Source organism: Arvicola amphibius, chromosome 13, assembly GCF_903992535.2.
Source record: "Arvicola amphibius chromosome 13, mArvAmp1.2, whole genome shotgun sequence".
Taxonomy (NCBI): Eukaryota; Metazoa; Chordata; class Mammalia; order Rodentia; family Cricetidae; genus Arvicola; species Arvicola amphibius.
Window position 1 is genome coordinate 73125832 of NC_052059.1, and position 13357 is coordinate 73139188.

General features: G+C 47.1%; 1 protein-coding gene across 1 annotated transcript in view; it reads left to right on the forward strand.

Annotated features, from left to right (window-relative positions):
* Positions 1–2555: 2555 nt before the first annotated feature.
* Positions 2556–13357, forward strand: part of Lrmda (leucine rich melanocyte differentiation associated) — a 1012055-nt gene continuing 1001253 nt past the window's right edge. The window contains exons 1-2 of the mRNA XM_038310121.1: positions 2556–2635; positions 11244–11344. Coding sequence (XP_038166049.1) covers positions 2606–2635; positions 11244–11344 — 131 coding nt within the window. The 5' untranslated portion in view covers positions 2556–2605. The remainder of the gene's footprint in view (positions 2636–11243; positions 11345–13357) is intronic.

Sequence of the window (13357 nt, forward strand, 5' to 3'; positions counted from 1 at the left end):
AGGTTGAAGTGAGAGGTGGCAGGGGAGGGCAGAGTGCTGTGACTGCCAGGGCACTGAACTATTTCTTCCCTGTCAGGCAGGGAAGGCAGACCCTTGTGGACAATGGGTGAGGGAGAACGAGTTGTCCTCGGGGCATCAGGCCTTGGGGTTCCCTTCCATCTTCTCTCTGGAAAGTAGCTTTCTGTTTTTGCCTGTCACTTTTGGCATTTCCAGGAACTTCCTAATGTGAATACAGTCTGACTGCCTTTTTCTAGCTCCACTTGGCGATGGCCTCTTTTCCTAGGGGACGTGTGTGAAAGACAGGGGCAGGCAGGCCAGCCTTCAGAGGCCAGCGCTGCACATCACCATGCTGCCATCCATGGCCTGCCTGCCTGGCGGTATGTTAGGAACAGGGCAGTCTGGACAGAAGAAAACGCTCGACCACAATCATAGCTGTCAGCATCAGTCGTATAGCCTGTGGCTTTTTAAAACAATATTTGTTTATTACATATACAATATTCTGTCTGCTCGCATGCCTGCAGGCCAGAAGAAGGCACCAGACCCCATTACAGATGGTTGTGAGCCACCATGTGGTTGCCGGGAATTGAACTCAGGACCTTTGGAAGAGCAGGCAATGTTCTTAACCGCTGAGCCATCTCTCCAGACCCTAGCCTGTGGCTTTTAAGTGTTGCCGAGACACAGGGGATAATGATAACTAAAGCACTGTGACCATTCTCTTGTGTGGAGGGGGCACCCACAGTCATCTGTAGGTCTATTGAGCTGTGGTACCTGCCCTGAGCGTGAGATTATCTAGTTGAATGATGTTAGCATCCATCCATGAAAAGGGTAGAATGGACAAGTCCGGGGCTCGGTAAGTGATGCTTCACAGAATTAAGGAGGAGGGGCAGGGCGGTGAGATGGTTCGGCTGGTAAAGTTGCCTGCTGCCAAGCCCGATGGCCTGATTCAGTTCTCCTGGACCCGTATCATAGGAGAGCACCAACTTCTGAAAACTACCCTCTGACCTCTTCATGTATGAGTATGCATATATGTCACAATGGGTGCATGTGCGCACACATTCACGTGTGCACACACACAATGTAATAATAATTTAAAAAATAAAGAAGAAGAAGAAGAAGAAGGGAAGGTCCAAGGGAAGCCTCAGAAGCCAAGCCTCTTCCTGCCCTCCTGTCTCCAGCTCCTTTTCTCTCTAGAAATGAGTCATAGAAACCACAATTTCACTTCCCTAAGGCCTGTTCTAGAAGCCAGAGCCCCTCTCCCCCAGAGCAAGATTTACATCCTAGACTTCCCACTTGAAACATCTTTCTGAGTGGGATCTGGTCATAAAAAACGCTCAGAACTGCCTTATGTGAGAGGGAGTCATTGGATGTTGATGCCAGAGGAGTCGTGCCTCACTCCCGGGAGGAGGGAAGGCCACACGGGGTGTTGGGGCAGCTTTGCTGGGCTTCTCCCTTCAATCTGTTGCACTCAACATTACACCCTATTGTCCAACACTTCTCTGTTTAGCGCTCTCTCTCTCTCTCTCTCTCTCTCTCTCTCTCTCTCTCTCCACACACACACACACACATGCATGTGTACACATGCACACAAACACCCACACTCACACACTTCTCTTTGAGACAGGGTCTTGCTGGCCTCCAACTGTGTCTTTTGCTATAGGAGTGTCAGCCTCCACCCTTATGATGCATAAGGACTGGTATCCTGAGGGTGGAGGTGGGAAGGCAAGAGAAGGCAGGGAGAGGGTTCCAGAGAAAAACAGGAGTGTAGGAGCTACCTGTCCTGTGCTGGATTTCCTGGTCAGGGGATGGCAGTGGCCACTTCTGGAGAAGGAAGGTGGGGTGGGAGGTGGACAGGTGCTGAGGGCAGCCACATACCGAGTTAATAGCTTTGGTTCTCAATAGCCTTTTCCCTTGGAGGAGGAGAATAAGAGGATTCTGAAATTTGGAGACATTATCAATTTCCCTTCCCCTAAACTGTCATCACTGTTCATCACTGTCAAAGGCTTGGCGGGGGTGGCACACGGTGAGGGCCGGCTGGCACAATTCAACTTCCCTTCGCTTTCCCTGTTACAAATAGAAACTCCATCCTACCAGGAGCCCCTTTCCCCTACCACCTTCCCGGCCAAAAACTGTGGAGAGAACTTTGGGTGAAGAGGCCCCTCCTTCCAGCAATGGAGGGCAGTTACGTAACCGAGATTGTGAAACTCTGGGAAGGCCCAGTTCTGAGCCAGGAACTAAGCACGCCCATGATAGAGACCTCCTTCATCCCGAAGACTGAGTCTGATGAAAGCAACAAAAGTTCTGGGCTTTGGGTTTTAGAGGGGCACTTCTTTGGGGCGCAGGGACCGGGGAGGAACGGGGCAGGGGAGAGAAGTAGTCGCGAGGGGTCCCCACGTTAGGTGCAGCGCAGTGGGTCACCTGTTGCGAGCCAGAGCTGCCTGGCCGAGGTTTAAGTGCACCCGGTCTAGCTAAGCAAGCGGTTGCAGCCGCGCGCAGTTCTCAGCGGCAGCCGGCGCCTGGGGCTTCCGCCGGTCAGCTGACCGTCGCCCAGTGCGGAACTGTGCCGCCCACTTTGCTCAGTGCAGCCCGCCGCAGGGTCCCAGCCACCATGGCTGGGATAGTGGTCAGTGGAACTCAAGTAAGTGGGTCCGAGCGAGCCCCATCAGTCCTGGGGCCCAACTGGGGATGGGAGGGACAGCGAGGCCCCGGGTCTCCAAGGCTTAACGTGAGCGCCGTCTTCCTGGGATAGCCGCATGTGCAGGTGATGTGTGCCAAGTGCCCACACTTACTCTAGGTTGAAGAGTTCAGACCCTTCTTTTGATCATGGCACATTTCCTGGCCGTGTGGTGAGCAGCCCAGACCCCTGCCTCCCTCTGTCCCTGGAGTCACACTGATCAACGTTTAGGGACTAACTTTGCCTTGAGAACCTGTCCTGGTAACTCATATTTTTCAGGACCCACCAAAAGTGTTTCAGTTTCTTTTTTCACAGTCTTGGTTTTAAAAGAATTTTTGGTGTGCAAGAAAATGTTTTAATAGGCAACCATTTAGCTGTTGATAATAGGGCAACTGTACTGTAAGCCAAATGGACTGATACATTTCCATAGAGGAAAGGGGCCAAGGCAGCAAAGTGCACAGGGTCATTAGAGCCACAGTGTGTCCTCCGGCTGGGTGCTGGCGGGCATCTCTGCTACCAGAGTGATCTTTTCCACAGCTGATGGAGGCCCGGGGTCCTCTACATTTTTCACTTGGTCTCTGGTTTCTTGAAGAGGTATCACTAGGGCATGGCAGCACCGGATAGTAGACATCTAGCGGTACCAGCTTTCAGCCCCATAGTAAGGCCTGCAGTTAGGGCATGGCAGCACCGGATAGTAGACATCTAGCGGTACCAGCTTTCAGCCCCATAGTAAGGCCTGCAGTGTTTGGAGAGAACTCCATCAGGCTGAGCAGGGGCCCTTTATCTGCTGAAAAATGAAGGCTTCTCTTTTGCATCCCCTGTCCCTCTTGTGAAGCCAGTGGTCTCACTTTGCCAAGTTCTTCTCCACCCTAGGGAAACAGTGGTGAGTTTTGAAAATTCTCCCTTTAGTCTGGTGGTATGAGGGACTAGGAAATTGTCCTTCCTTAGATGCCTAGGGGTTTTACAAATCGGAAACCCAAGGAATGCCAGCCGTGTGCATCCCACCAAAGTAAACTACTGTCTTTCCTTTTTCAAGAGTGTGGTACTGTCCTCATTTATTGAGTGGCTACTGTGTGCCAGGCACCCTTCAGGTGATGTAAATGAGCTGAGGTAGCAGCTCTCTGCTGCATCTATTGACAGCTTTGTCTCCTAGTACTGCTGGCTCTGTCTGGAGCCTCAGACAGGCACAAGTCCAGAGTTGAGGAGTGAGCCCGCTAAACTGCTGTCAGCCTCTGCTAAGTGGCTAAACAGGAGGATCTTGTTCTGAGCCAGGGAAAGGGGGCTTCTTGGAGTCAGTTTGACTTCCTAGAAAGAGATGTGTGTGTGTGTGTGTGTGTGTGTGTGTGTGTGTGTGTGTATGGGGGCCTGCCCCTGTGTGTATTTGCCTAAGAAGCAGGGTCCCTTCATGCATTTGGTGGTCTCTGCATTTCCAGTCCCAGAATTCTCTTTGTATAGTTTCCTCCAAGTTCCTGGAGAACTTAACAGTGAGGTCGAAACTTCCCCAGACTTCCTTTTTCTTATCTTGTCCTTCTCAAGACTTGGTGTTTCCTGTGCCCCTAACGGAGCCTGCTGCCCAGGGCTCAGGGGCATCCGCTGACTTGTGGGTGAGACGTTTTGAGCCCTGTCCAGTAATTCAAGATAAAGTACTGGGAGGAGCTAGGAAGGCACAGAGGTATCTGGGGGTGTTACTGTCTCCTTTCATATAGCACTTAGATAGTGAATGTGAGTGCCTGACTCTGGGGTTAGAGTATTTGCTATCATCAGCTCCACACAATTTATAACAGTACCTACTGTGAGATATAGCACCTTGAATGTTTACGATTCTGACAGAAAGTTTCTTCTTAAAAAACCACCTATTCAACAGGGTGCAGTGTAATATTTCAATACATGCATCCAGTATATAATGATCAGGATAATGGAATTGGTATATCTATTATAGTAAATGCATATCATTTGGTTGCTTATGCTAGGGGCTTGAAGTTCCTTCTGCTGGCTGTTTTGGAACCTACAAAGCACAATAGATTGCTACTGTGTGTTATAGAACATCCGCAGGTACACTCATCGCTACTGTGTGCTATAGGACATCAGCAGGTACACCATTGCTACTGTGTGCTATAGGACACCAGCAGATACACCCATTGGGACATCAGCAGATATGCCTTGTAGCATCTGTGCCTCTTGCCAGTTAACTCTCCAGTAAACCTATCTACCCTGTTGTCAGGTAGATCTTTTAACTAATTGATTTTTTTTTTTTTTTTGGTGCTGGGATTCTAACCCAACGCTTCTGCTTGCAAGGCAAGCATGTTACCATGAAGCTACATTTCCAGACCTAGATTTTTCTTTAAAAATATTTATTTTTACTTGCACACATTTGTGTGTCCGTGAGTAGTGCATGTGGGTGTCCAAGAAAGGCAGGAGAGCGCATCATATATTGGGTTGGCTAGACTTTTGTCAGCTTGACAAAAGCTAGAGTCATCTGAGAAGAGGGACCCTCAACTGAGAAAATGTCCCCATCAGACTGGCCTATAAGCAAGCCACGGAGTGCAAAGCGAATAATCGGAATTTCTCCTTGGCCTCTGCTTCAGTTCCTTCTTGAATTCTTCCAAGGAATTCCAAGGAATCTTCTAGATGCCTTCCTTGAGTTCTTGCTTTGCCTTTCATCAGTGGACTGTGACCTGGAATATACAATCTAAACAAACCGTTCTTCATGAATTGCTTTTGTTTAGTGGTCTTTAGCGCAGCAATAGAAAGCAGACTAAGACAGTTTTCCTGGAGCTGGAGTTCCAGGTAGTTGTGAGTTGCCAGACATGGGTGCTGGGAACAGAACTTGGGTCCTCTGGAAGAGCAGCAAGTACTCTTAACTGTTGAGCCATTTCTTTAGCTCACCCTACCATGATCCCTCTTAAAGGGGAAAAAAAAAACTTTGTATATGATTGGATGTAACCTTTCTAGTATTTAGAGAATATACATCCTAAATAAAGGGATGGTTTAAGTGCAAGGGAAAATTCCAGCAAAAATGTAAACAATTTAGAAAGATTCTGGTGACATTTGTCTGATGCCATATTGCTGCTTCTGGGGTCACCATGGGCCAGTGGCTGACATGCAAGTGGGAGGGTTGGTGCTGTCCCATCATTTTCTCTGTAAAGTCCTTTTAGTCACCATAGGCCTGACCTTATTTGGCTTTTCTTGGTATGAATGCTTCATTTATATTCAATAGTACATCTTCCTTTTTTCCATTAATGTATGACAGCTACAGTGTGTAGCATGGTTACAGTTACAGACATAAATGTAAACTTGAAATTTGGGCACTGAAATTTTTGGCCCAAGAGATAATGAAAATAACCAATCCTTTCTATGGGGATATTGGTCTGGAACAACAGATATTGATTGGATGACCTCTCTGCAACAGAGATGGTGCCTTTCATATGCTATTTTGTTCCTACCATACAAGTACAAAGGCAATGAGGCTGCTTGATCCCAAAGGCTGTTTTGTGATCAGTTGGGCACATGGCTGGCATTTATTAAATGTTATTGTGCTATCGTAACTACTTTTGATGGTAGTTGGTGACAGTATTTGATAAATTCAGTAAAGAGAAAGCAGGGGCTGGGGATCACTCAGCTAGCAGAGTTCCTGCCTGCTTACCATGCACAAGGCCCTAGGTTTGGTCCCCAGCATAAACTAGGCAGGAGGAACAGAAGCCAAAGGTCATCCTCGGCTACATAGTGAACTCCAGGCCAGCCTGGGCTACATGCAGCTCTCCAAATGAAGAAAACAAAGGAGGGAAACAGGCCCCAGGTCACTGTGACTTATCCAAGGAAGCAGCTGGGAGATACAACACTGGTGCTCACTGCGGGAACCCAGAGCTATGTTCCCTGGGGCAGAGTTTCTGTGATTGCAAACCTGGTAATAGATGGGGGCCCTAGATAATCTGATGACTGACAAACTTAACACATTAGAAAGGGCCCAGAAGCAACTGTCCTGAGGGTAAACAGACATTTGTGGTCACTTATACTTCGGCCGCCTTTCCAGCTCTGCTCACAGGGACTAAGTATGTGCCTGGGCTGGGCATCTACTCACACATTCTCACATCTTTTAACTGCTTTCCCTCTGGAGGGCTCTTTGCCTAGATATTTTTCTCCTCTCTTCTCTGCTCTCCTCTACTGCCCCCCTCTTCTTCTCACCCCCCTTGCTTCTCTTTCCCTGTCCTTTCATGTTGCCTTTCCCTTTCCCACCCTCCACCTCTTCCCTTTCCCTTTCTGAGACAGGAACTCATGTGACCCACGCTAGCCTCAAATTTACTGTGTAGCTGAGGACAACCTTGAACTTCCAGTATCTTGCTTCTACCTGCCACGTGCTGGGATTACAGGCATGCACCGCTGTGCCCAGTTTATGCAGTGCCAGGAATTGGACCCATGCAAGCACCCTGTCGATTGATCCTCATCCCTGATCCTAACTTGGTAAATTTTCGTTTGCCTGGCAATGATGTTCCTTCCTAAAATATAAAATGTAGGAATGTTAAAAGTGCAACATTTTGTCCTTAAACTTAGCCTAAACATAATAATGGGTCAGATGTAAAGACTTCTTGTGCCTCTGTGTTCTAACTTGAATGCCACTTAAGGTCCATCTGTGACCACATCCCTTGTCCCCATCTGAAGAAGCTAACTCTTTTCCATCTGGCCATTGTAGTTAGAAGCTGCCTGCTGTTCCAAAGGTTCTCCCGCCAGAAGCACATCCTAACCAAGTTTCTCTTCTGGTTAGTGGTTGCTCTGCTCTTCAGTGACTGCCTCTGTTTTGAGGCTCTCCCAACTGGTGTGAGCCCTTCAGCCTGCCCAGCCTAACCAACATGTCCAAAAGCTGCTGGCTCATAACAGAGTGGTCCTATGTGCCTTGCCCAAATGACTCTCGTGCTAATCTTGGAGCTTAGGAGGTCTTCATCTCTGGAGAGTGAGAACAAGCTGTAGTTGAAGTTTCCTGGTATCCCAAGGGGTCTTCCACTAGAAGCACCTCCTGACAGAAGACTGGCTTAGAAGCTGTCAGCATCTATTGATCAGAAGCACCCATACCTGCGTAAGCACTCTGTGGTTCCCAAGTTGGGAAGTCTTTATTCGTGAGTCAGAATTTACCCACGGTCTGTTCTTAAGTATCTGTGTCATGTTAAAAGGGCTGTGGAGTTCTTCCCTATGTGAAAGTTAGAACTTAATAAGCTGGGTCCCCACTAGATCTAATCCTTGCCTAGGCTATGAGGACATGGCTCAGTATCCCTGTTTAAGGCTAAACTTCCCTGCTTTAGATGTCACGGAAATCTTATGTATTGATGTACAAAACAGTGGTGGTACATGCTGGGTTTTCTCATGGACCTGGAGGGTTAATATGAACTTACAGAACAAGTTACAGATTGAGGCCAAGCCCCTAGATTTATTGGAACCTTATAGTCCCAATCTTTTCTTGGTGTATGATTTCCATCTCAACTTTGAAACAGAACTTACTTTATTGCTTTAAATGCTGCAAAAAGAATGGATCTAATATAGAAAGGGGACATATAGCTATATTGAAGTGAGATCCCATTATTATTATTACTACTACTACTACTACTACTACTATTATTATTATTATTATACTTTAATATCATATGTGGTATTCATCATATCAATATCTTCCTGAGTCAAAATTATTTTATTGAGCCATTAAGATGATTCAGTGGGTAAAAGCAGTTACCCTTAAGCCTGATTTTCATCCTGGGGACCTACATGGTGGAAGGAGAGAACTTCAAGTTGCCTTTTATATAGCATAGATGTACTATGGCACACATGTGTATAAACACACATATTCACACACACACATGAGAGAGAGTAAATATATGTTATAAATTATTTTGTTGTGGTCATCTTTTAGTGATGTACAAAACAGCTACTCAGGCTGGCTTTGAACATACTAAGTTGCTCAGGCAACTGCTTTGCCTCCCAAGTGCTGGGACCACAGGTGTGTGATGTCGCCATCATCATTAGCTGCTTTTTCTATCCTTTCCTCTCTCACTTTCTTGCTGGATGAAGTTACTGGAACACAGTGAATGGGAAGATAGAAAACATGAGACATTGTGCTGCCAACAGTTTGTCTCCTTGTAAGAGAAGAGGTAACCGGTGCCTTGAAGAAAGGCAAGTGCTGGAGTATGAAGACATGGCTTTGTAGTTCTGAGATCTGCCTTTCATAAGGCTCAGCCTAATGTCCAGGATGTTTGATGACCATCATGTTTTCTTCCCTACTGAGAACCATAGTGCGCTGGGGTTCTGTCAGCCATCCCAAGACATCATTGTCTGTCTGTACAGAAGGTAGGTTTGTGGGAATCCAGGATCAGTGTTATAGCTACTTAAGGGGCCAGAGTTTCTATCTGGTGTTTGAAGGTAGTATAGTTCAGTTGGTCACCTATGATGCATACTTTTCTGCCTGAAGCCTGCAGTCCTAAAAATGGACTCCCCAAACTGGGTGGTTAGAGTAGAGGGAAGTGCCCCTGAAAGTCTTCTCAGGAGTTCTAGGATCGAATTTCAGTTAGGCCTTTTAATATTTGGAAATACATATGAGACGCTTGAGTGATTATGTAAAAAAGATAAAAATAAAAAGAATGCCGAAGGAGGCAAAAGACTTATGAAAGCTTTCTGGCTAGAGGGTGCCATGCGCAGTGCTGGGGAAAATGCGGTGAGTGCAATGCTGAGCAGAATGGCAAGAGAAGGCCACAGGCACAAGGGTGGCATGGACGCTACGGGGTTAACCAATCAGTCACGGGACTTAAGGCCTGTTCCACAGGAGGAAACTCATGCTTGGTACTGTGAATCTGGCCAAGAGTGCACGGTTGGTGAGCACCTCAGGGATGAACTGACAACTGCTATTCTGCTAAGTGAACATAATATCAAACGACTCTCTGAATTCATATCGCTGTACCCATCGGTTAGTGCGGATCTCAGATGTCAGAGAAGTTTCTTTGTGTAGCTGAAGGTGGTTAGTGAAGCTCCCAACTGTTCAAAGTGCAGAGAGTAGGTGTCATTGGAGGACTAAATGGGACATCTACATCCCTCTTCCTTCTTCCCCTTCCCCCCACCATCGGGGACCATCAGGAAGTACGAGTAGGAAGACTGTAAGAGCTAAAGCCAGGGAGGGCTGGCGTGAAACAGTGTTCTCTGGACGGGACCATCATGGTCATGGATGGTCAGCAGCTGTGGTCACCGTCACAAGACCTGGACAAGACCAAGTCATTCAGCATTCCATCATGGGGCAAAGCTCAGGAGTCAACATCCTTAACCGAGGGACTGTGGACAGCTGATGACATTCTGGGGGAGGAAGAGTCAGTTTTCTTTAAGATGTGGCCCCTGGAAGGGCAACTGTGCTCTAGTGTGTGTTCCACACCGAGGAATGTATGGTTAACATAAATCAAAGTCGAATGTGAAGTTCTGAGGAGGTGGGAGCTTAGTGGTGTGTCTGGGGGGAGTTGGGGTGAATGTGATCAAAATATAATTTATGAAATTCTCAAAAGATCAATAAAAATTTAAAGAGAAGAAAAAGGGAGGTGGTGAGAGCAATCGACAGTAAAGAAGGCTTGCTGCTGTTGCAGAAGATTGGGGTCTAGTTCCTAGCACCCCTATGGAGGCAGGTGGCTATCTATAGCTCCAGTTACAGGGCACTGATACACTCTTCTGGTCTCCGTGGGCACTAGGCATGTATGTGGTACACATATATACATGTAGGCCAAACACTCATACACATTGAACAAACACATATCTTCTTGATGGAAGAGCCTCAAACTCCGGCTACATACCATCCTTTCTTTGCCTTGCCACCTGTTTGGTTGGGAGTGTGGTGGGCATTTTACACACAGTGGTAACAGGATGAGATTGATGGTCTGGGGAGAGTTCCTTGCCCAGCCTTGATTTTTTTTTAGCACCTTGAGGAAGTTCAAGGGTATAGGTGTCCAACTTGTGGTATGAGGGCTGCATGCTCCCACTGATAGCTATGAATGCAAGCCAACACAAAATCATAACCTTACTTTAAGTGTGTTTCTGATTCTTTTTTTTTTAATAACTTGATTGTATAGTTGAGCATGAGCTTTTTAGATTAGATTTTGTGGCAGTCTCAGAAGGCTTTACCTTGTGACTTCAGGGGCTGCCTCTGAAGATGGAGAAAAAGTTGAGGCATGCTTGGTAGAGCATCAGTTCTGTCTTCTGTGAGGACGAGTGTATTATGGGGTGGTTGAGAGAGCCAGAAGGAGAACCAGACGGGCAGCTGTCACCAGGTCAGGGAAGATGGCTTCTCTCCACATACTCTGGCATGGGCTTCCTTTGGACACCTGTATCTTAGTCAATTTTAACATAATTTCTGTTTTGCCACAATATGTCTTCACCAAACTAACTTTCATGAAAGGGGAGCTGTTGGCAGAGTCCCTAAAAGCTTGGGGGGGAATAGGCGCAGTATAGCCTTTTCGTTTTGAAGAGCCAGCCTTTAAAGCTGAGGAAGCAATCGTGGGGTCAGTGGCTCTGAGCTGTGAGCAGCTGGGTAATTTCCATTTCTGTTCCATTTGCTCTCCAGGTGTCTTACATAGGCCAGGACTGCAGAGAAATCCCAGAGCAGCTCAGCAGGGACTACGGACATTTTGCAAAGAGGCTTGATCTGAGCTTCAACCTATTGAGGTATGTAACCTTGGAGAGATGCAGGCCAGGCCTGGGCCACACAGATCCCTCCAGGACCTTGGGCTGGCGGATGGAAGTCACAGGCCCTAGCTCTGTGCCGGGTCTCGAGAAACATGGAACCACATGCTAAAGTCTGGTGCTGCTTTAGGTGACTTGTGGCTAGTCTTCTAGTGAGTGCAGCCTAAGGAGGCTGGACTTTCGGAGCACAGTTCACCTCGTGGCTGCAGGAGCTCTTCCTCTGTTTACTTTGTTCTTTTCCTTTCCTGCGGAAGCTTATGGAGAAGGAATGAGATGGTATCATGAGTGTTTTAGGAGTGGTTGCTTTTTAAGAATGACTGCCTCTCCCAGAATGTATCAAATCACAGATAGGGTACATGTATGTATTTCACCTTTGTTATTTTTAGTATATGAGGATACTTACTCTCAAAGAATTGCTATTGATGTGGAGTGGTTGGGAGGGGAAGGGATTTCTAGCAAGTCTTGCCAGAGTAGGTGTGACCCGTATGGCAGTCCAGTGGAGGGCAGCAGGAAGGCATTTCCTTCCTTCCCATGAGTGTGCAGGCTGAGCGGATGAAAGTTGGTTGGATGGGTGGACAGGGGTCAGGAAGGCAGCTTTTGCTCCTGAGCTGGCTGCATTTAGGCTGTCCTCTAAGTGATGTTCTCATTCTGCCCTTTGCGTAGGACCTGACCGCCATTCCAAGACCTAGTTATTTATGTTCCTGCTCTTAGACCTTAGAAGCTTTGTGTCGTCCAAACTCGGAGTGGGGATAAAGAATCCTGGGGAAAATTCAGGGACCTTCCTCTCAGCAGGTAGAAGAGAATGGAAGTTTCAGTTAAACCAGCATCATCAACTGGTGGGTGCCTAGGAGCCAGCACAGTTTACACTGAGCTGCAGGAGGCTCTGACTTTTATCTCCCGAACCCATGTAAAAGCCAAGTGTGGCAGTGCGCACCTGGCATCCCAGCACTGGGGAGGCAGGAGATTCCTGGGGCTTGCTGGCTGGCCAGTCAGATGAATGCAGGTGTGGGAGGGATGGGAGGTTGTGGGTGGATCCTGAAGTAGCAGGAGAGTCAGACTGAGTATGATCCAAATACATCGAAAGCCTGTATGAAATCCTCAAAGAATTAATGAAAAATTAATAAAAAAACTAAAGCCTCAAACGAGGCTGGGCATGGCGGCCTGAATCTGTAATAATCCTAATACTTGGGAGGCTGAGGCAGGAGAATCGCACGTTTGAGGTCTGCCTGGACTAGAGTAAATTCAGAGTTACCCTGAGCTATATAGTGAGGTCCTGACTAAAAACTAAAAAAACTTACAAATCCAAATGAAGTAGTTTTGTTTTTTGTTTTTCAAGACAGGGTTTCTCTGTAGCTTTGGAGCCAGTCCTGGAACTAACTCTTGTAGACCAGGCTGGCCTCGAACTCACAGAGATCCGCCTGCTTCTGCCTCCTGAGTGCTGGGATTAAAGGCGTGCACCACCACTGCCCAGCAAGATATAGTGTTAAGTACCTTTTATTCAGCAGAAGTTTCTCTCTAGACACACCCCACCCCACCATGTCCGTGGGGTAGTAGAGACCACATTTCCGAGTTGATTGCCCAATGGCCCCTGCCTGCAATTATGCTTTTTTGGCAGCCTGTTTGGCCCTGTTCTGGACACCTCTTTTCTCCAAAGTTAAATACATTATTATTATGTACTATAGTCATAGTGTACACATGTGTGCATGCATGTGTGTGCGTGCCTGTGTGTGTTTCAGAGCAATGAAACTTTTGCACTCCCCTAGGTTGCAAAGTCAGCTTCAATCTGTGTGTTGGGCCACAATTAGTTTTCAGAAAGGAGTTAATTTAATTTTTAATAGCTGAAGGCCTACATGTTACACAACATTTCAAAGCATCAAGCTTGCAAACAATGGGATAGAATTCTGCATGTCTCTGGTCTCCCATTCCTGCTCTGCACTCTTAACTAGGTCTCCATTTTTGTGCTGAGTTTTATGTCTGGAGATGTTCTATGGAGAC